The sequence below is a fragment of the Pezoporus flaviventris genome, unplaced genomic scaffold, assembly GCF_033815535.1.
Source record: "Pezoporus flaviventris isolate CSIRO_AGI_PZ_B2104156 unplaced genomic scaffold, CSIRO_AGI_Pfla_v1 ptg000006l, whole genome shotgun sequence".
NCBI lineage: Eukaryota > Metazoa > Chordata > Aves > Psittaciformes > Psittacidae > Pezoporus > Pezoporus flaviventris.
The window spans coordinates 22120650-22144200 of NW_026892554.1; the positions used below are offsets into that span (position 1 = coordinate 22120650).

Consider the following 23551-nt stretch of genomic DNA (forward strand, 5'->3'; position numbering starts at 1 on the left):
GCAAAGTTCTAGGTGTGTTGGCCAGGAATCAAACCTGGGTCAACTGCTTGGAAGGCAGCTATGCTCACCACTATACCACCAGCTCTCTCTGTTTAGGGCTTTCACTATCTCATCTGAGTCACAGACCTGTCTCGCTCCTGCTTCTCAATGGACTGGCCAGCTTCCTCCTTCCAGCCCCTTGCACATACACTTCCTCAAGCTGATAAAAGTTGGTGTGTTTCTGCATATGTGAGGTGCTGGCTGGGGAATCAACTGCACTAGCCACAGACTTGTGGAGATCAGCATCAAGGACTATCCAGGGTTGGACCATAACACCAGGCAACCTGGTGGAGTTCCAGACATGGACTCTGTCTCGAACTATGGTACAGCATAGTGGTTTAAACCCAGCTGGCAACTGAGTACGACACAGCTGCTCGCTTACACCTCCCCACCCACCCTGGGCTGGATGGGGAGGAGAACTGAAAAAAAAATGTAAAACCTGCGGATTGAGATAAGAACAGTTTAATAGCTAAAATAAAGCACGATATAATACTAATACTAATAACAAGGGAAATAACAAGGGGAGATACTATAAAACAAAAAGAGGGGGAAATATAAAACAATGAACACAAGTAATGCACAATACAATTGCTCACCGACACAAGCAGTCATGGGTCCCTTCCAGGTAGCTCCCCCCAGTTTATATACCGAGTATGATGTTCTATGGTATAGAATACCCCTTCTATGGTCACTCTTTTCCCTATCTTCAGTGGGATGGCAGGCATAGAAAATAGGATGAGAAAGCTTCCAGGTCAAGATAAATACAGGACCATGGAAAACACTATTGTGGGCAAAACAGACTCAGCATGGGGTGAATTAGCTTTTTGCCAAATGAAATAGATTCATATAGCAAGAAACAAAAGGACAAACATAAAACACCAGCTTTCCTCCCACTTACCCAGGCTGAACTTCACTCCAGACTCCTCTAACCAAGTGGCACAGGGGGAATGCATTCTCCTTCTGCCCTTTCTGAACCTCTCACTTTCTCCTCTCTCTGTCTCACATGTTTTACCCTTTCTGGAATATGTTTTCACAGGGAGGTTACAAATTTGGCTGATGGCACAGCTGTGTCCTGAAATGGGTCTACTGTGGAGATGGAATCACCTGTGTGCGATGCAGGGCAGCCCCTTAGCTCCTCTCACAGAGACCACCTGGAGCACCCCTTTTGCCCTAAACTACCCAACACCTAGCCACATATAGCCAATACAATGCCCATTGGGCATGGTTCCTTGGCCCTGTTCCTGACTGAACACACTACTGGCCATGGCAGAAACAGACCAGGACAGAGAAAGCCCCCAGGTGGTTGAGCCGACGACCTTGGTGCTCTCCAGACTAGCACCAGGCTTGTCCTGCTCCGTCCCTGGAGCCTGGGTGTCCGTGCTCGTGGCTGGGAAGTTGGGATTGAGCTGCCTGATGGGAAGGCAGAAACACCGACGTCCCCAGGACACCCACTGCCTTGTGGGGGGAAGGAGCTGAGGGAGAGCCAGGGCCATGGGTGCGCAGAGAGCAGGAGCGCAGCAGTGTGCGGAACCTTGCTGAAGGCATCAAGGTGGTGGTGTCCCCTGCCTCTGGAGTGAGAAGAAAAAAAAAAAACCAACAAAAAAAAACCCAACCAAAAGCAAATCACCAATTAGCAGAGGATGGTTTCGATCCATCGACCTCTGGGTTATGGGCCCAGCACGCTTCCGCTGCGCCACTCTGCTCCACCGGCAACCTTTTCTTAGACCTTCCACAGCCCAGCCTGATGCTCTGCGGCACTGCCAGCACCTGCACTTGTTCTCACACCTCTTTCCCTTCCTCCTACCTGTGCTCTCCACATAGTTGTCCTTTTCCCCGAGCAGTTTGAGCTCTCCATTAACTTTGTTTGTACAAAACTTTTGACCTGGCTCGCCCCAAACTCTGTCAGGTGGATCACTTTTGAACCGGGACTCTCTTCTTTTATTTGGTCTCCCTCTGGACCCTCTTCTGGGGCCAGTGTGGTTTGTCCTCCCACTTCTGAGATGTTTGGATCCCATTCTGAGGTCAGTTTCTTGTGCCCTCCGGGATAGTTTGCCCCCCGCCCCAGCCCCGGATTCGTTTAATGCTCTAGTGGGAGAGACTACGTAGCCATCAAGTAATCATGTGACAGTTTAGATCATCCAGGAAAACTCCATGGTGCTGTCAGCTGTGCCTCAAATCTTGCAGTAGACACACGTTTCTGTATTGGAAGCCAGAGACCACATGGGGCACGATGAGACGTCTAAAAATGATGGAAAAAGCATTAAATCTGTGAATAACTCCCCTGATTTAGATCTGTGCATTTCTAAGTGCAGTGAACTACGTGAGATAATCAGTAGTTTTTCAGAGTCTTGCAATACAGTGTCCTTTTGACCTCTTTCATTACAAATATGAGAGGTGGAGTCATGACATCCCGCATCTTCTCCTTGTTTTTGTCACTTTCCTCTGGGAAAGGGTTGTCTCCCTAACATTTTTTTCAGGGCAGATCTCACCTCCTGATTGCTAAGGGTGTATATCAAGGGGTTCAGAGCTGGGGTGACAGCACTGTACATGAGAGACACTTGCACATCCATTCCAGGGGAGCTTACTGAGGAAGGTGGTGCATAATTGAAGGGCACTGGTATGTATAGCAGTGCCACAATGATGAGGTGGGAGATGCAGGTGGAGAAGGGCTTCCATCTTCCTTCCTGGGACTGGACATTACAGAAGAGGAAGGAGGTAATATAGAGATGGGAGAGGACTATGAGAGTGATGGAGACTAGGACAATAGATGTGGTGACAGCACTGAGGAGGGTCATGTTGAGGCTGGTACTACCGCAGGCCAAATTCAACAGTGGCTTAATGTCACAGCAGAAGTGATGGATGTGGTTGCGGTCACAGAAACTCAGTTGAGAGGTCATGACTGAGTGCATTGTGGCATGTACAAAGGCAGGGGACCAGCTGGCCAGAGCCAGCAGCAGACAAGTCCGTGGACTCATGACAAGGACGTAGCGCAAAGGGTTGCAAATTGCCACGTAGTGGTCATAGGCCATGGCGGCCAGGAGCACAGCCTTGGTACTGCCCAGGAAGTGGAAGAGGTGGAGCTGGGCGAAGCACGCACTGAAGGAGATGGGTTGATGCCCAAAGAGAAAGCCTGTCAACATCTTGGGAGCAGTGACTGCGGAGCAGAAAATGTCCAGGCAGGACAGGTTCCCCAGAAAGAAGTACATCAGTGTGTCTAGAGCCGGGGCTCAGATATCACGATGGCCACAATGGCACCATTTCCCAGAAGACTGGTAAAGTAGAGCAACAGAAAAGAGATGAAGAAAAAGTGCTGCAGCCCCTGCATGTCGGTGGGGCCCAAAAGGATGAACTCACTGACTGCTGTTTGGTTCAGCATTGCTAGAACAATAAGAAGCAAAGGCAAAATGTCAGGGTTCCACAGTTGTGAAGAGTAACAGTATTACAAAACTCACTGGCTTCTGCACTATTTTAATGCAAACAAATGCACAAGAGAGCAAAACACAGCACATGTAATCAAACATAAAAGCAGCATTGAAAGTCAAGACAGTAACACGGACAGAGGAACTTCAATGTAGTCTTCTACTTTCTGTTAGAAGAGGGTAGAATATTACAGAAGGTAAAATATTAATATAAAAACTTCCACCTATGCGTCACAGCAGAATATGTAAGATGCAAAACATTGCTGTTTGTTCACCTTCAGACGCGTTCGTATTTCAATTCTGCTAAACTGGAACTTTCTGCTGCAAACTTTGATCTCATCCTAGCGCTTCTAACTCATGATGTGAATCAGTCCTGATGCTTTCTTTCTACTGGTGTGCCGACATTTCATTATGCCAATCTCAACTTTCACATTTGTAATGGTTAGCACCTCTCACAGACAGTTTTTTGCTTTTAACAATTGCACAATTTCCATTCTTTTTATCAACAGCGCCAGAAGGTGCTCCAAGTAGTTTTTGCTGTACATTCAATGCAGTGATGATTAATACTGATGAATATAACAAATGAAAAAAAAAAAATTGCTTCCTAGATATTTCCTGTAAAGTTGTTAAACACATATAGATGATCTTTCTTGCCCGTTCCATTGTACTGCATACTTTCATTGAAAATAGATGATTTTTGGAAGTCATTATGCTGTATCTCCAGCCCTGTCACTCTTTTTCTCTTACTTCTTCAGCTTATTATTTCAGCATGAAAACAGCAAGCAAGCAGAAAACTTTTCAACTGATTTCATAATAAAAGAACATCAGCATGTAGCCTTAAGGTAATTTAGGCACATACGTGTTCACTCTAAAAACCTGATCACATTCTCTGAAAATACTTTTAGTCTGATCTCTGAACAAGCTCTGGTGGAAAGATTAGATTTGATAATATTATAGACTTAGGAAAATTTTAGTCAGACATCTGTGTTTGAAGAGATCTAGGTACAATTCTAATTTTAAGACTCTTACTTAAAGACTAATGCAAAAAAAAAAAAAAAAAAGGTTTTGCATGCAGAAGCATACCTATCTTTCCAACTACAGAAATTCCATCGTGAAAAAGGGTAATTCTGCACAAAGCTCACCTCATCAGCAATCAGCATTTTTTCACTGTAGGAAGACCGGGGCAGATAATGAGCCAGAAGGCAAAGCAGAGGACAGAACAACTTAATTTCTGGGGTTATAAGACAGAATTTGGGTTCTCCTTTTATTTGTCCATATTGACTTGGCATTCTTCTAGCTCAGAGATTAATACTGCAGGTGTGATGAGAAGGACTACTGCAAGTTCCCAGAGGCTTGTAGTTATTCAGGTAGGATGCAAGGAGGAAGCTTTGCAAATTGCACCAGAAGTCTCTCATGACCTAGTTAGAGATGGGGAGGGAAAGTCTTTTTGCCGTGTCTAGAATGTGCAAAATATTGACAACATCACACAGGAAGTAAATTGCCTGCTGCTTTGGCAAGTCTTCTGAGACGAGATTTGTGATTCAATGGTGAGTTGCAGAGCAATGAACAAAGTGTTCCTTAAATGTACTGCATGGGTGAGCCACCTGCAAAACAGAAGAAAAAAAAAGACAACATCCATGCATTCTTCTCAGGCCGCCTGTCCTTGCTTCCACCTTTTATAAGCCTCTTTTTTCCCTCTGAATTTCCTCAGCAGCTCCTTATCCATCCAAGGAGGTCTCCTGGCCCTCCTGCAGCGCTTCCTCCTAGTTGGGACACAGCACGCCTGAGCTTGTAGCAGGTGATCCTTGAATATCAACCAAGAGTCTTGGGCCCCCCTGCCCTCTATGTACTTACAGAAGTCCTTCTTGCTGTCTTTGACGTCCCTGGGCAGATTCAATTCCATTTCAGTTTTGTCTTTCAGAACTGCATCTCTGCATGCTCAGGCAGACCACAATATTTGAAAAGTAATAATTCTTAATTATCTCATGCACTTTCATCATGCATACTGCCAGACAGATGCTTTAGGGAATATAACTGTGTAGGCAATCAGAAAAACCCCACCAACGAGCACACATGCACACACATGCACCACACACTCTAGAGTCACCATGCTCTAAAAAGGCAAGCAGAGACTAGGAGCCCTTGAGGCTCAGTGGAGGATGATGATTCAACTGTTGACAGCTGTTGTGAAAGAAACCAAAATCATCTCAATATGAAATGAAACTAGAGGTTTGGGATTGTGGGTTTTTTTTTTTGTTTGGGTTTTTTTTTGACAAAGGAGTTAGAACTGCAACAACAAAGTTATAGAAATGCAGACCTAGAGTACAGCAAAATTCATTTTAGGGTATTGATTACTGTTAAAATAAGATAACTTGTGTATTTATTAGGGCAGAAGCAAGCCTTGCCACGCCTATTAGCATCACAAGTGGGAGCTGTGAGAGCATGAGCTGAACATAGATATGTCCAGCCACACAGCTGCAGACACTGACCTATCAGAGACACTTCTGTCTGACTCAGTCCTGAAAGGGGACTGTTCCCCAAAAGAAGTGTGGCATGGCTGGTGATGCAGCCCAGGACTGCATCAGTTGGTTTCTGGGCTGAAGCACACACTGCTGAGTCATGGTGAGCTTTTTGTCAACAGTCACTCCCAAGTCCTTGTCCTCAGGGCTGCTCTTATTCCAGCCTGTGTTTGTGCGTGATATTGTTCCCAACACTTGTCACTGGTCTCCACTTGAACATCAAGTTGTTGACCACAACTCTTTGAGTGTGACAATCCAGCCAATTTGACTGTACCTCAAAACCTGCTGTCATCAGCAAAACTGGCGAGCATGCACTTGATCCCAATGTCCATGTCACTGACAGAAATGTTAAACAGCTCCGGGTCCAATACCAAGAAATCCCAGTCGTCACTTGAACATAAAGCTTTTGACCATAACTCTTTGAGTGCAACAATCCAGCCAATTCTTTAAGTAAATTTCCTTTGGGAAATTAATTGAGTGACTGATTTCCCCCAAGTCAATCTGTTTTGCCTGTGATGGTAATTGGTAATTGATCTCCCTGACCCACAAGCTGTTTTATCTGTTTTCTCTCCCTGTCCTGTCCTGTTGAGGAGGGTGAGTGAGAAAGCGGTGGAGAGGGAGCATGTCAGTCAGCCAAAGCCAGGCCCCTGCACATGGCTAAAGATATTTGCATTCACACAGGTGAGAAAACACACAGAAACGAGAAAACCACGTCACTCATGGAAGACCAGAAGCAGAATAAAATCTGCATGGAGTACAGTCAAGGAGTCAGGGCTCAAGTTAAACCTCTTGCAACAGGAGAATATTAATGGCTCTTCTGTGGTGTTTCCCAGCTGTGATGCACTGGTACAACAGCTTTATTCTTGTTCCATGTTTGACTTGTCTTTCCAGTTTTTTCAGGATACAAGCCTAGACTTTGCTGGAGTTGATTAAGTGTTAAATACTGCAGTCTTTAGTTCACATCACCTGATTTTTCACCTATGATGTCTTACACTGAGTCACCATGATATCATGGAGAGTGCTTCAGATGTCCAGCTAGACAGCTACCAAAACAAATCTACAATTTTCAGTATGAAGTGGACAAAAGCAGTAACTCCCCCGCCCCCAACCACTCAAAGTTATCATGTTACAGTGCTCTATATCCATAACACCATTGCTACTCAAGTATTTTTTATGATCTTTTGAAAGTCTCTTCTGCTAATGGGAAACCAGCTTATGTCAAATTCCATTTTTCTATAGTATTAGTATTTCTATAGTAAACTAGGTAAGAAAAAGAATGAGAGAATATCCTATTATTACTGTTACTTATTTCACACATACAGCTCTGAACATGTGAAAGGAAACTGCTTAAAATATCCTAAAATATACTGCATAGTTATACAGATCATGGACAAAAAAAGATCATTCAACATATGATATATACATATATATTAGTGATACAGTAAAGGCAGAAAAAAAAAATAAATCCATGATTCTGTTTCTGTGTCTTTTAAGGATCAGCCAAGTATGTTTTGGCTGCAACAGTCCCAGAAGTTTCCTGTCAAATAATTTTGTTAGCACACCTGATGAGAAGATAAATTCATGGAAATAGGCAGCAAGTTGTAAATGTTAGTAACCACTGTATATGGTCAGCTGTTTGTATGCTGAGAATCTTTTTACTCCCCAGAGCTCTTCTTAAATGAAAACTCAGAATATGGATTTTATATGGTTTGATGAAACAAACAAGTGCGTGAACACTTTTATTAACTCAAACTTTTTTATGTTTGGGTTGCCCTTTTGCAATATGTATGTCTATCTTCTGTTCACCTAATTTAGAGAAGATGAATCCCGCAGCCTCTGACTGCTAAAAATGAACTTGTATGGGTTCCCCAGCTGGGACCTTTTACACTGTGGTCACTGTCATATGCAATACAAATTTCACCTCATGGCTTAAACCCCATTTTACTTGCTACTGTAGCTATTTCTGAGACTGCAGGTCTGTCCCAGGCTACTATTTTTTTTTGTATTATAGGGCTGTTGGTTTTTTTTCTCTTTTAGGATGGGACCTGTTGAGGACATGAAGACAGGAAACCAAACGGTCACTACTCACTTCTTACTTTTGGGGTTTTCCTTCCATGGCAAGATGCAGCTCCTATTTTTCACACTGATTTCCACCATGTCCCTGGCCATCTTGATAGGGAACTCTCTAACTGTTGTGATCGCAGCCATTGACCCTGTCCTACACGCTCCCATGTACTACTTCCTAGGGAATTGTCGTGGTTTAAACCCTAGCCAGACAGCCTGTTCACTCACTCCCAGTGAGTGGTGCCAGGCTGAGAGCACCTGGAGGAACGGGGAGGAGGATCGAAAGAGTGCAACTCCCATGGGTTGAGACAAGAACAGTCCAGCAACCAATGTACAACACAAATCACCACCGCTACCACCAACGACAACAATAAGAGAAAATAACAAGGGAAGAAAATACAATACCACCGGCCAAGAAATGAGTCCGATCCAGAAGCCCGTGTCCTTCCAGGTAACTCCCAGTTACCCCCCACCCCGGGCATGACGTGCTGTGGTATGGAATACCTCTTTGGCTAGCCTGGGTCAGGCACCCCATCTCTGCTTCCTCCCGGCTTCCCCTCCTCCCTGGCAGAGCATGAGCCTCACAAAGTCCTTGGTCAGGGTAAGCATCACTTAGCAACAACCGAAAACATCGGTTTCACCAGCACTGTTCCCAGGCTGGAAGTCAAAACAGCACTGCACCAGCTACCACAAAGGAGAAAAATGACTGCTACTGCTGAACCCAGGACAGGAATCTTGCCTCAACAGAGATCTGCTACAGCCTGAGAATTGTCCCCAGGATGCTCATGATTCTGCTGGTGGAGGGAAAAATTATTTCCTTCACAGCTTGCGCCTTGCAGCTCAACTGTGTTATTCTTTTTGTTACTTGTGTTTTCTCTTAGGTGCAATGGCTTATGACCGGCAAGTAGCAATATGCCATCCACTGCATTATGCCACCATGATGAACAGGGATCGCTGCTTCAAGATGGCTTTTGGGTCTTGGCTGTCTGGTGTCCCTGTGACTCTGGGCTTCACCACCTGGTTATTTACCCTGCCCTTCTGCGGGAGAAACACAGTCGACCATTTCTTTTGTGATGTTTCTCCTGTGTTAAAGCTGGTGTATGCAGACACAGCCCTGTTTGAGCTACTGATTTTTATTGCTATTGTCATAATAGTGATGATTCCCTTTTCTCTGATAGCCAGCTCTTATCTTTGTGTTATCCATGCTGTTCTTCAGATACCCTCGGCTGTGGGCCAGAGGAGAGCCTTTTCCACCTGTGCAGCTCACCTGGTGGTAGTCACTCTTTTTTACAGCACAACTGGCATCATTCACCTGCCGCCCAAGTCCAGCTTCTCATCCAACATGAAGAAAATGGTTTCCCTGTTTTACACAGTTGTCACCCTCATGCTCAACCCCATCATCTACAGCTTGAGGAATCAGGAAGTCAAGCAAAGCTTGAGGAGATGCATGACAAATGGTTATTTAAGAAGCAGGAGACAGATTCCTTGTAGCTGCATGGAACGGAAGTGTTTCCATAGTTAAAAAATTAAATGGAATTTATGAATAAAGTGAAAGCCTTTCAAAAATACCTGTGCTGTTTTATCAGTCCTTTGCTGTTATATTCAGATATACCTGACCTTTTTTACTTAGATATTAGAATAAATTATAGTTGTTGTAATTCTGACCTTACAAACAAAAAAGTAAACCCAGTGTAGTGGAGTTTTATAATCACTAAAGTGGATTATAAAATTCTTACCTTCCCACATCATTATACGTTTATCCCTGTAAGTATATAAAGTCTCTGTCTGGGGAAAAAAAATGTTGGTTTCCCTCTCCATCAAAGCAAAAGTGGTAGCCTGGAAATTTCCCCCCACAGAAAAAAAAACCTCAGTAGTGAGTTGAGACACAAGTTAGTACCTTATGAATGGAGGGGATGAGCTGTGTCTCCAGGATGTGTCCTTCCTACTGATGTGAGAGATTGGGTTCAGGCCTAGACCTGATCTGATTTTTTTCCTGTTGGAACAAAGATCTCATTCCCAAACTAGCTAGTAACTTGCTCAGTTCAAAACTAAAAGGGTAAACTGAAACATTGCCAGCTAGCTGCAGCAGCTTTGTTTTAATTAATTCCCTTCTCATGTAGGCTAAAAGTAAGCTAGGAGGGGATTATTTCCTAACTCTTCGAGCCTGATACTTTCTGTCTGATTGGTTTTCTGACTTGCCAGATGGAGCGTTCATGAAAGCAGACTTTGACTTCTGCTTTTATTTTCTCTCTGCTTATTTTGATCTAACTGTAACCCCAATTCTGGTATTGCTTATAGCTGAGCAGCATTTTCTCTTCCAATTTGTGTGATTAATACCTAGCTTACATCACTGTCTCTTAGACCAGAAGCCACAAAGGCTTTCTACTATGCAAAAGAACAATGATACAATTCCTTGTACATTTGGTATACATGGAGACGTTTGGGCAGTGGGGAACAGCAGGTCGTGTGATGCCCAAACTAGAACAGGTTTATCCTGAAGGACTGCAGGCCCCAGAGAGGACCCACACTGGAGGATGGGAAAAGCATGACGAGGAAGGAGCAGCAGAGGAAAACTGTTATGAATAGAGCACTACCCTTCATTCCCCATCCTTCCTATTACTCTCGCATTCCTTCCATAACATGAGCTGAGAGGAGGTAGAAGATTGGGGAATAGAGGAGTGAAGTTGAGCCTGGGAAGATAAAGGAGGAGTGGGAGGAAGGTGTTTTAGTTTTATCTTTTTTTTTTTACCATCCAATCTATTTTAATTGGAAAAAAAAAATTATTGTTTTCCCAAAGTCACTCTGTTTTGCACATGACGGTTGATAATCAGCCAAGGATTTCCCAACTCAAGAGCTTTTACATCTTCTTTTCTCCTCCTGTCCTGTCCTGCTGAGGAGGGGACTTGAGAGAACGCCTAAGTAGGAGTCTGGCTGCAGTACAAGGTCAACCCACCACAACAGTGTTACAAGTATTGGTAAGAGGTGATTTGGGGAATAAGAACGAGATAAAATGGGAAATAATAGGAAAGGGCTAGAAGAATGGCATTTTAAGACAAAGCTGAAATGGAATTGAATCTGCCCAGGGACGTCAAAGACAGCAAGAAGGACTTCTGTAAGTACACAGGTGATAAAAGGCAGACTAGGGTAAATGCATGCCCATTTTTGAATGAGCGGGGCGAACTGGTGATGCAGGATGTAGAAAAGGTTGATATGACAAATGTTTCAGGAATCCCAGGTCCTAGAGATCAGAGGGAGAGTCTGTAGCAAGGCTGGTATATCCTTGGTGAAGTAAGATCAGGTCAGGGAATACCAGTAAGTCCATTAACCCTAATACGTAAGTCCATTAACCCTAATATGTAAGTCCATTAACCCTAATGGGATGCTCCCATGAGTGTTGAAGTTTCTGGTCGATGTCTATTCTAGCATCAACCATTCTGTGATTCTGTGATCCACCTTCTGTGCAGAAAGGGCAAAGAGGGACATGCCTAACTGATCTCCTGTCATCTACCAAACCAGTCATTTCATTGCAGAAAAATATTATGTCAGTGAAGCATGACTTTTTCTTGGTGAAGCTGTGTTGACCACTGGTCATGATCACATTCATGTTCTTCATGTGCCTGGAAAGGGTTCACAGGAGAGAACTGTGGAATCATGAATTCCCCTTTTTGCCCTTTTAAAAGCCAGGAGTGAGATCTGTTTTCCTTCAGCCTAACACATCTCTCCCAGTCATCGAAAGATTACTGAGAGTTGCCTCAATGTGATATCAGCCAGCTCCTTCAACACTCATGGGAGAATACCTATGATGTTTTACTCAGCAATAAAAGGCCAGGGAGTGGAGGAGGAAGGGGGCATGTTCATGCTTAAGGTGTTTGTCTTCACAAGCAACAGTCAGGCATGCTGAGCCTCTGCTCCCTAGGAAGTTGTTAGACATTGCCCAAAGATGGGAAGTAATCAATTAATTCCCTTTTTGCTTGTCTGTACAGCTTTCACTCTCCTTATTAAACTGTCATTACCTTGATCCATGAGTCTCCTCCCTTTGATTTTGTCCCCACAGGAGAGTGGAGTGGGCAAGAAGTAAGGTGCTTATATATAGTTGCAGAAAATTTAAGACTAAACTTGGCATTTTTCAATTAACCCCCTTCATCATACAAGTAGTTTTCCACTTTCACTTCTGTGTTAAGTAAATACTTTGTGCTTGTCTAAACATGTCTTCACCTGTAACACAGACTCCTGAAGCTCCAGTTTGTGGTGTTATGATGGCGTGCAGCCTGCTGTCACCGCATCGTACACCACCTGACACGTTGGTTTGCATTTGGACAGTGTGACTTTCTCCCCTGAACATGAACTCTCCCTGAGTAGTCATGGGCCATTAAATAAAGCTAGCAAAGGCAGTGTCGACATAACCTGTACAGTGGAAAAATTAGATACCTTTGTAAGGATACGTAGAAGGGCAATGGCCACTCCTTTAGGGGTACCTGGTCAAGGACCTCTTTCAGTGTGACATGGCATAATGAGAAATGGAGGAAGCAATGAACAAGAACTTACAGGGATACAAATCTGATCAACAGATGATAAGGGAGTGTTGTGGTTTAAACCCAGTGGGCACAGATGGCCCATGCCAGTACCCGGTCTGTGCCCAACGGGACTTGTGAATGTGCAATGTCTGTGGGACCAGTGTGTGAGTGTGTGTGTTTGCTAGTGAACATCAAGCTATATCAGATGGCAAGCAGGGAACCCATGAAGCAGACAGGAGGGCCTGGGACCTGGGCATAGATACCAGGTGGGGGCTGTGTTGATGGTTGAGGGGTCCACAAACATGCCTACGTTTATGAACCCAGAGTGCATCGCATGTGTGCCTGCACTACTGAACTTCTACCTCTATCAGCTGAAGATAGAGGTAGAAGTTCATCCTTGAAGCTGTTAGGGATAACAGGAAGGTCTTCTATAGGTATGTTGCCAAATGAAGACAAACTAGGGATAGTGTGGGCCCTCTTCGGAAGGAAACAGGAGAACTAGCTACCCTGTGTTTGGAGAACACAGAGGTTCTCAACGACTTGACGGGCAAGTGCTCCTGCCATGCCACTCAAGACTTGGAAGGCAAACGCAGGGACTGTGAGATTGAAGACCTTAGGCCCACTGTAGGAGAGGATGAGATCTGAGATCACCTCAGGAACCTGAATGTGCACAAGTCCATGGGACCTGACGAAATCCATCTGTGGGCCCTGAGGGAGGCCGGTAACGAGTGGTGACCCTCAGGTGTTGGGACCAATCCTGTTCAACATCTTTGTCAGCGACATGGACAGTGGGATTAATGCACCCTCATCAAGTTTGCCGATGACACCAAGCCGTGTGGTTCAGTAGAGACGCTGGAGGAAAGGGAAGGGATCTAGAGGGATTCTTTGAAAGGTGGGCCAATTCCCGGCAGTGTTCAAGGCCAGGTTGGACAGCGCCTTGGGCGACATGGTCTAGTGTGAGAGGTCCCTGCCCACAGCAGGGGGGTTGGAACTGGATGATTTTAAGGTCCTTTCTAACCCAACCCCTTCAAAAGGACTCTGTGGATGAAGCACTCTATAGACAGATGGGAACAGCCTCATGCTCGCAGACCCTTGTCCTCATGGGGGACTTCAACCATCCTGCTATCTGGTGGAGGGACGGTACGGCCCGGCACAAGCTGTCCAGGAGGTTCCTCAGTTGTGTGGAAGACAACTTCCTCCTGCAAGTAATAGAGGAGCCGACAAGGAGAAGTGCCATCTTTGACCTCGTGCTTACCAACAGGGAGGGTCTGGTTGGAAATGTGATGCTCCAGGGCAGCCCTGGGTATAGCGATCATGAGATGGTTGAGTTTGAGATCCTCAGGACAGTGAGGAGAGCGTGCAGCAAGCTCACTGCCCTGGACTTCAAGAGAGCACACTTTGGCCTCTTCAGGAACCTGCTTAGTAAGGTTCCATGGGATATAGCCCTAGAGGACTTCTGTAAGTACATAGAGGACAGGGGGGCCCAAGACTCTTGGTTGATATTCAAGGATCACCTGCTACAAGCTCAGGCGTGCTGTGTCCCAACTAGGAGGAAGCGCTGCAGGAGGGCCAGGAGACCTCCTTGGATGGATAAGGAGCTGCTGAGGAAATTCAGAGGGAAAAAAGAGGCTTATAAAAGGTGGAAGCAAGGACAGGCGGCCTGAGAAGAATGCATGGATGTTGTCTTTTTTTTCTTCTGTTTTGCAGGTGGCTCACCCATGCAGTACATTTAAGGAACACTTTGTTCATTGCTCTGCAACTCACCATTGAATCACAAATCTCGTCTCAGAAGACTTGCCAAAGCAGCAGGCAATTTACTTCCTGTGTGATGTTGTCAATATTTTGCACATTCTAGACACGGCAAAAAGACTTTCCCTCCCCATCTCTAACTAGGTCATGAGAGACTTCTGGTGCAATTTGCAAAGCTTCCTCCTTGCATCCTACCTGAATAATTACAAGCCTCTGGGAACTTGCAGTAGTCCTTCTCATCACACCTGCAGTATTAATCTCTGAGCTAGAAGAATGCCAAGTCAATATGGACAAATAAAAGGAGAACCCAAATTCTGTCTTATAACCCCAGAAATTAAGTTGTTCTGTCCTCTGCTTTGCCTTCTGGCTCATTATCTGCCCCGGTCTTCCTACAGTGAAAAAATGCTGATTGCTGATGAGGTGAGCTTTGTGCAGAATTACCCTTTTTCACGATGGAATTTCTGTAGTTGGAAAGATAGGTATGCTTCTGCATGCAAAACCTTTTTTTTTTTTTTTTGCATTAGTCTTTAAGTAAGAGTCTTAAAATTAGAATTGTACCTAGATCTCTTCAAACACAGATGTCTGACTAAAATTTTCCTAAGTCTATAATATTATCAAATCTAATCTTTCCACCAGAGCTTGTTCAGAGATCAGACTAAAAGTATTTTCAGAGAATGTGATCAGGTTTTTAGAGTGAACACGTATGTGCCTAAATTACCTTAAGGCTACATGCTGATGTTCTTTTATTATGAAATCAGTTGAAAAGTTTTCTGCTTGCTTGCTGTTTTCATGCTGAAATAATAAGCTGAAGAAGTAAGAGAAAAAGAGTGACAGGGCTGGAGATACAGCATAATGACTTCCAAAAATCATCTATTTTCAATGAAAGTATGCAGTACAATGGAACGGGCAAGAAAGATCATCTATATGTGTTTAACAACTTTACAGGAAATATCTAGGAAGCAATTTTTTTTTTTTCATTTGTTATATTCATCAGTATTAATCATCACTGCATTGAATGTACAGCAAAAACTACTTGGAGCACCTTCTGGCGCTGTTGATAAAAAGAATGGAAATTGTGCAATTGTTAAAAGCAAAAAACTGTCTGTGAGAGGTGCTAACCATTACAAATGTGAAAGTTGAGATTGGCATAATGAAATGTCGGCACACCAGTAGAAAGAAAGCATCAGGACTGATTCACATCATGAGTTAGAAGCGCTAGGATGAGATCAAAGTTTGCAGCAGAAAGTTCCAGTTTAGCAGAATTGAAATACGAACGCGTCTGAAGGTGAACAAACAGCAATGTTTTGCATCTTACATATTCTGCTGTGACGCATAGGTGGAAGTTTTTATATTAATATTTTACCTTCTGTAATATTCTACCCTCTTCTAACAGAAAGTAGAAGACTACATTGAAGTTCCTCTGTCCGTGTTACTGTCTTGACTTTCAATGCTGCTTTTATGTTTGATTACATGTGCTGTGTTTTGCTCTCTTGTGCATTTGTTTGCATTAAAATAGTGCAGAAGCCAGTGAGTTTTGTAATACTGTTACTCTTCACAACTGTGGAACCCTGACATTTTGCCTTTGCTTCTTATTGTTCTAGCAATGCTGAACCAAACAGCAGTCAGTGAGTTCATCCTTTTGGGCCCCACCGACATGCAGGGGCTGCAGCACTTTTTCTTCATCTCTTTTCTGTTGCTCTACTTTACCAGTCTTCTGGGAAATGGTGCCATTGTGGCCATCGTGATATCTGAGCCCCGGCTCTAGACACACTGATGTACTTCTTTCTGGGGAACCTGTCCTGCCTGGACATTTTCTGCTCCGCAGTCACTGCTCCCAAGATGTTGACAGGCTTTCTCTTTGGGCATCAACCCATCTCCTTCAGTGCGTGCTTCGCCCAGCTCCACCTCTTCCACTTCCTGGGCAGTACCAAGGCTGTGCTCCTGGCCGCCATGGCCTATGACCACTACGTGGCAATTTGCAACCCTTTGCGCTACGTCCTTGTCATGAGTCCACGGACTTGTCTGCTGCTGGCTCTGGCCAGCTGGTCCCCTGCCTTTGTACATGCCACAATGCACTCAGTCATGACCTCTCAACTGAGTTTCTGTGACCGCAACCACATCCATCACTTCTGCTGTGACATTAAGCCACTGTTGAATTTGGCCTGCGGTAGTACCAGCCTCAACATGACCCTCCTCAGTGCTGTCACCACATCTATTGTCCTAGTCTCCATCACTCTCATAGTCCTCTCCCATCTCTATATTACCTCCTTCCTCTTCTGTAATGTCCAGTCCCAGGAAGGAAGATGGAAGCCCTTCTCCACCTGCATCTCCCACCTCATCATTGTGGCACTGCTATACATACCAGTGCCCTTCAATTATGCACCACCTTCCTCAGTAAGCTCCCCTGGAATGGATGTGCAAGTGTCTCTCATGTACAGTGCTGTCACCCCAGCTCTGAACCCCTTGATATACACCCTTAGCAATCAGGAGGTGAGATCTGCCCTGAAAAAAATGTTAGGGAGACAACCCTTTCCCAGAGGAAAGTGACAAAAACAAGGAGAAGATGCGGGATGTCATGACTCCACCTCTCATATTTGTAATGAAAGAGGTCAAAAGGACACTGTATTGCAAGACTCTGAAAAACTACTGATTATCTCACGTAGTTCACTGCACTTAGAAATGCACAGATCTAAATCAGGGGAGTTATTCACAGATTTAATGCTTTTTCCATCATTTTTAGACGTCTCATCGTGCCCCATGTGGTCTCTGGCTTCCAATACAGAAACGTGTGTCTACTGCAAGATTTGAGGCACAGCTGACAGCACCATGGAGTTTTCCTGGATGATCTAAACTGTCACATGATTACTTGATGGCTACGTAGTCTCTCCCACTAGAGCATTAAACGAATCCGGGGCTGGGGCGGGGGGCAAACTATCCCGGAGGGCACAAGAAACTGACCTCAGAATGGGATCCAAACATCTCAGAAGTGGGAGGACAAACCACACTGGCCCCAGAAGAGGGTCCAGAGGGAGACCAAATAAAAGAAGAGAGTCCCGGTTCAAAAGTGATCCACCTGACAGAGTTTGGGGCGAGCCAGGTCAAAAGTTTTGTACAAACAAAGTTAATGGAGAGCTCAAACTGCTCGGGGAAAAGGACAACTATGTGGAGAGCACAGGTAGGAGGAAGGGAAAGAGGTGTGAGAACAAGTGCAGGTGCTGGCAGTGCCGCAGAGCATCAGGCTGGGCTGTGGAAGGTCTAAGAAAAGGTTGCCGGTGGAGCAGAGTGGCGCAGCGGAAGCGTGCTGGGCCCATAACCCAGAGGTCGATGGATCGAAACCATCCTCTGCTAATTGGTGATTTGCTTTTGGTTGGGTTTTTTTTTGTTGGTTTTTTTTTTTTCTTCTCACTCCAGAGGCAGGGGACACCACCACCTTGATGCCTTCAGCAAGGTTCCGCACACTGCTGCGCTCCTGCTCTCTGCGCACCCATGGCCCTGGCTCTCCCTCAGCTCCTTCCCCCCACAAGGCAGTGGGTGTCCTGGGGACGTCGGTGTTTCTGCCTTCCCATCAGGCAGCTCAATCCCAACTTCCCAGCCACGAGCACGGACACCCAGGCTCCAGGGACGGAGCAGGACAAGCCTGGTGCTAGTCTGGAGAGCACCAAGGTCGTCGGCTCAACCACCTGGGGGCTTTCTCTGTCCTGGTCTGTTTCTGCCATGGCCAGTAGTGTGTTCAGTCAGGAACAGGGCCAAGGAACCATGCCCAATGGGCATTGTATTGGCTATATGTGGCTAGGTGTTGGGTAGTTTAGGGCAAAAGGGGTGCTCCAGGTGGTCTCTGTGAGAGGAGCTAAGGGGCTGCCCTGCATCGCACACAGGTGATTCCATCTCCACAGTAGACCCATTTCAGGACACAGCTGTGCCATCAGCCAAATTTGTAACCTCCCTGTGAAAACATATTCCAGAAAGGGTAAAACATGTGAGACAGAGAGAGGAGAAAGTGAGAGGTTCAGAAAGGGCAGAAGGAGAATGCATTCCCCCTGTGCCACTTGGTTAGAGGAGTCTGGAGTGAAGTTCAGCCTGGGTAAGTGGGAGGAAAGCTGGTGTTTTATGTTTGTCCTTTTGTTTCTTGCTATATGAATCTATTTCATTTGGCAAAAAGCTAATTCACCCCATGCTGAGTCTGTTTTGCCCACAATAGTGTTTTCCATGGTCCTGTATTTATCTTGACCTGGAAGCTTTCTCATCCTATTTTCTATGCCTGCCATCCCACTGAAGATAGGGAAAAGAGTGACCATAGAAGGGGTATTCTATACCATAGAACATCATACTCGGTATATAAACTGGGGGGAGCTACCTGGAAGGGACCCATGACTGCTTGTGTCGGTGAGCAATTGTATTGTGCATTACTTGTGTTCATTGTTTTATATTTCCCCCTCTTTTTGTTTTATAGTATCTCCCCTTGTTATTTCCCTTGTTATTAGTATTAGTATTATATCGTGCTTTATTTTAGCTATTAAACTGTTCTTATCTCAATCCGCAGGTTTTACATTTTTTTTTCAGTTCTCCTCCCCATCCAGCCCAGGGTGGGTGGGGAGGTGTAAGCGAGCAGCTGTGTCGTACTCAGTTGCCAGCTGGGTTTAAACCACTATGCTGTACCATAGTTCGAGACAGAGTCCATGTCTGGAACTCCACCAGGTTGCCTGGTGTTATGGTCCAACCCTGGATAGTCCTTGATGCTGATCTCCACAAGTCTGTGGCTAGTGCAGTTGATTCCCCAGCCAGCACCTCACATATGCAGAAACACACCAACTTTTATCAGCTTGAGGAAGTGTATGTGCAAGGGGCTGGAAGGAGGAAGCTGGCCAGTCCATTGAGAAGCAGGAGCGAGACAGGTCTGTGACTCAGATGAGATAGTGAAAGCCCTAAACAGAGAGAGCTGGTGGTATAGTGGTGAGCATAGCTGCCTTCCAAGCAGTTGACCCAGGTTTGATTCCTGGCCAACACACCTAGAACTTTGCTTCTGATGGTGTTCAAGGTGCCTTGCTTTTCCAGAGCTGCTTGCTCAGCTTCCCACCAGTAAGGAAGCAAGCAAGCACAGAGCAGCTGCTTCACAGGGAACGCTGCTGATCGCTGTACCAGCCATGCTCAAAGGCACAGAACCCTCCTCTGCTGCTCTCCAGACTCCTGCAAACACCTCCGTGTCCCCAACCCACTCATCTTGTAAACTCCATTGTGCTACCCCAGACTGCTGTGATTAGAGCAGCACATGAGGCAGCATGGTGTTCCTGTAAGCTTGGGTGAAAAGCAACTGGCCTCTGGTCTTCCATTGTCTACCATGATACATCTGGTTTTGTTGGACAGTTTCTCTCTTCATTCCAGTTTCTCCCCCAGGGATCCCAGATAAGGTTGCTGGTGAGAAATAAATACTGATACAGTGTCAGCTGCTTGGGGTCCTGGAGAACACCCTTCTGAGATGAGTGTATTTCTCCTGCTGAGGTGGCTCCAGGCTGGGATCCTCACTGTGATGTTGGTACAGGAGCCAGAGAGAGGAGAGGGATTTTTGGTCTGGCCTAGAGCTGGACCTCCTGCTGTTGCTGCTTGCACCTAGTAAGAAAAGCATGTTGCTGTGGCAGGGTACAGATGAAGATCAACAATGCCCTGGCGGGAACCAAAGCATGCATTATGCTTAACAAGGCCAGATATGCATATCTGGGGAATCAGCGCGAGGAGGCCTGTCCTTTATGTAACGCCTCGAAGTCACACTCGAGTGAATTTGCTCTTCATCCTCCACCTTTTCCAACTCTCCAGTGCCGGCTGATCAAGTGTGGGGGTTCCTCCCTTTCAGAGGGGATGTTGGTACGTACAATGCCTGTGCTAATACCAAAGTGTTATTTCCTGTAACACGCTCTTCCCTGGAAACAGACTCTGCTAAGCACTGTAACTTGGTTTGAAATACTATCCTGAACAATCAAGACTGCATGTCTTGGAGACCAATACCCCAGCCAACCTGCAGGGCTGCTGACCTACCTTGTCCAGGCTCCCGCATTGCAGAGACAACCTGAAGTTTACTGGCATTGGGTGTAATAGTGTTCCTGGTAACTAAGAATTGAAACAACTTAATTTTTCTTGCAGCTTATGGTCTGTGGACCAAGGGAAACACAAGGAGCCTCTTAGAACTAGATTTTCTACCTGAAAGCAGGAGGATGGTTCTCTATCCTTTAATCCACTTGTACATTCTCCTGCCCCATATATTTAGAGAAAAGCATCGGATGCCCTCTCAGCCTTTCCTTCCATAGGCTAACCAAGCCCAGCTCTCCCAGCCTGTACTTGTATGACAGATGATCCAAGTCCTTAACCACCTCAGTGACCCTTTAGAAGGGCTGCCTGAGCCCCTAGCTGTGCAAAAGTGGGAATCAGCCTCACGGTCACACGTGAGGAGTCCCTGTAAGGGCATAAGGCATGCAGAAATCAACAGAAGAAGGAAACTTTGCAGAAGGATTTCCACTTTCTGCTGGGAGCAGGTTTGACCAAGAGAGGAACATGAAACAACATCATTCAGTCAGGAAAAGACATGGACCTGCCCCAAAGTTCATAAATCTCTAGCAGCAGTGAGGAATGAAAGGAATTCATGGTGCATCATTGAGGAGAGGGATGTATTATTTCCAAGACAGATCAGTGCCACTGAATCTAGTGGTTGGCTGCATGCTTGCACGTAGGACACTTTGTTTTACGCCTGAGCAACTTACGTGATTGTAGCCTCCAAAACAGCTCTGAGTAGCAAGATACATCAGCACATGCAGAGCAGGTAGCTAACTGAGGGAAGAGGAAAACAAACCACAACGAATCTCCAGCTGTGTTGCACATAGTCTTTAATCAGAAGATTAAAGCAATGTGCTGGTCCCAAGGCATGAGGGAAAGTGCCTCTGCTCAGGCTCGCAGCAAAATGCACCTGAGTCTGGAGCCATCTCAGGAGAGCAACCAGTGTTCTCCATGAGGGAGAGGCCAGTCTGGGGCGCAAGGGGACAGTGTGTCCCTGAAAGAAAGGACAGGGTTTGAAGTCAGCCTAGACTGCCCCAGCAGAGGAAGGCAGCCCAGCTTGTGCAACCCATAACAAACTGCTTTGGGTCCTCCTACTAGTTGGTCTTGCAGTTGAAGCACGTCCGCTGCCCCCTGTCATGATTGCCTCATTCGTCAAGGTCAGGAGCTTGTCTCGGAGTGCAACTGAGAGTAAGGGTATCTGGGCAAAGGCTGCTTAGTAGGAGCTACAAGGTGAGAAAAAGGACAGGCCATGACTTAGAGTGGCAGATTGAGAATCTGTCCCGCATGCGGAGTTGAAAGGGGAAAACGCCAGCAGATCCCACAAGTGCAAGCACTGAACCACCGATCACTGGGCTGTGAATGTCCGCTTTGAGGTATGAGTGATGAGGATGTTAAGCTGGAAAGGTCTTCAGCAGTTTTCATCAGGCAACAGGAAGATTCTCCGGGGATACCAGCCTGTGTCTTTTGAGAGAGGGTATGCGAGGCTTGCACAAAATGCTGTGCCACTTCCTCTTCTGTGAGTGAAAAGTGCCCAGTGTCCCTGAAAGAATGCTGCCCTTGATGACTGATGGCCAGGGAGATGGAAAGACTGGCAGGCTGAGCCAGGAGCATATGTCTCAGCCAGGGTGGCTGCAGGGGAAAGACCTATGGAGCATACGCCCAGAGGTCCCATGGTGTAATGGTGAGCACTCTGGACTCTGAATCCAGCGATCTGAGTTCAAATCTCAGTGGGACCTTGAGCAAGGTTTTGGCTCCCTCAGGGCTTGCTCAGCATGCTTACACCTTGACAGCCTTGCTTTTGCTGCTGGGTCAGTTGTGTCACGCACTCTGATCTGGATCATTGGCCCCTGCACCCTCTGTGCACTTGTTGCACTTGTTGGCTGTTCCTGCATGGGGGCATCCAGCAGTTTCTCACCAAATCACGCAACACCTGAGGTGGAGATCACAAAGTCCAGGTCCAGGTCAAGCAGGGGACGTTTTTCCTGGCCTTGTCTGGTTCTACGTTAGACATCTCCAAAGATGGAGAATCTTCTACTCCCTGAGCAACCTTTTCCCGTCTTTGACCACCAATACCTCTGGCAGTAGCCACAGATCCAACTCTGTCCACTGCTTCTTCCTCGCTCAGTTTCTCTGGGGCTTTTCTGTTTCTCTTTGTCAACTTGTTTATTTTTGATCCTCGATCAATTCAGGGAGCTCCAGCTAAACATGGCAGTAGTCCATGCTTGTCTGTCATGAGAGACAGCAGATCTCTCCTTGCACAGCAGGTAAGTGAGGGAGGAGGAGAACAACCAACCACGAGACTCCAGATATGCTGCACATAGTCTTTAATCAGAAGGAGCAAATGCAGGGGCACAGAAGAGAGACCAGGGAAGATGTCTGCAGGGTTTGGGGAGGCACAGAGAAGGGCCCGTTTCCAAAGGACAAGGTCCACAGAAAGAGCTTCCCTTTTCCCATTCTGCTTCACCTGGTGGTATTCCCAGGCCACCAAGAGCAGTCCCTGACTCCAGATCCCTCTCCACCTCAGTAGGAGGTTCAGCAAAGCAGAAGAGAAGGAGCCCTTTCTCTTAGGGGCTCAGAGCAAAGCAGAGACAGAGAAGGCAGTGCGAGGCTCGTCCAGCAGTGAGGAGCAGTGGGCACAGGACCCTCCTGCCAGGTGGGAAGAGGACACGCAGCCCATCTGGAAGCCGTGGCCACGCTCCTGCTCATGCAGGGTGCACGTCCTCCTTCCGGCTCCAAAGGGGATGATCCGCCAGCTTCAGCAGTTCAGACTGCAGCGGGGGGGAGGCAGACACAGGCCTGAGCCCCCGAGACCAAGGGAGCCCCCAGAAGAGATGGGAACCCCGCCAGTGCTGAGGGAGCTCCCAACAGCAGCTGACAGAGAGGATCCCACGGCTGTGCTCTGCGGGAAAGAGGTGAGGATGGGGCCCGGCAGGGTCACCACCACTGGGGAGGCCTCAATGAACACCGTCGAGTCAGCGCAGCGGGAGATGCAGGGTTCACTGCAACTGCTTGCAAGTGGCGTTGGGCCAGAGGTGCCGCAGGGGCGTGGGGGACATGGTCTGAAGCAAGACATCTCTCGGTGAGCGAGGCAAAGCTGAAACACAGAGCAGGCAGGGAGCACAAACCTCAATATTAGCATGTCCTTGTCTTCTTCATCTCTCTCTGTGGGCAGATCTTGTTTTAAATACACGCAGCGACTCTACAACTT

At 46.3% G+C, this 23551-nt stretch overlaps 3 protein-coding genes and 3 non-coding genes across 6 annotated transcripts; 4 read left to right on the forward strand and 2 right to left on the reverse strand.

The window, feature by feature from the left end:
• Positions 1 to 1670: 1670 nt before the first annotated feature.
• Positions 1671 to 1742, reverse strand: TRNAM-CAU (transfer RNA methionine (anticodon CAU)). The gene has a single exon. It is a non-coding gene; the product is annotated as a tRNA-Met (tRNA).
• Positions 1743 to 2471: 729 nt separating this feature from the next.
• Positions 2472 to 3415, reverse strand: LOC133266203 (olfactory receptor 12D2-like). The gene is given in 2 exon segments (XM_061447467.1): positions 2472 to 3257; positions 3260 to 3415. Coding segments are annotated over 2 exon segments (942 nt in total).
• A 4600-nt stretch (positions 3416 to 8015) lies between these two features.
• On the forward strand, positions 8016 to 9563 carry LOC133266227 (olfactory receptor 10A7-like). Its single transcript, XM_061447486.1, is given in 3 exon segments — positions 8016 to 8221; positions 8769 to 8905; positions 8908 to 9563. Coding segments are annotated over 3 exon segments (999 nt in total).
• A 6344-nt stretch (positions 9564 to 15907) lies between these two features.
• LOC133265708 (olfactory receptor 12D2-like) lies at positions 15908 to 16851 on the forward strand. Its single transcript, XM_061446418.1, is given in 2 exon segments — positions 15908 to 16063; positions 16066 to 16851. Coding segments are annotated over 2 exon segments (942 nt in total).
• Positions 16852 to 17580: 729 nt separating this feature from the next.
• Positions 17581 to 17652, forward strand: TRNAM-CAU (transfer RNA methionine (anticodon CAU)). The gene has a single exon. It is a non-coding gene; the product is annotated as a tRNA-Met (tRNA).
• A 4355-nt stretch (positions 17653 to 22007) lies between these two features.
• Positions 22008 to 22079, forward strand: TRNAQ-CUG (transfer RNA glutamine (anticodon CUG)). Its single transcript has one exon. It is a non-coding gene; the product is annotated as a tRNA-Gln (tRNA).
• The last annotated feature ends 1472 nt before the right edge of the window (positions 22080 to 23551 follow it).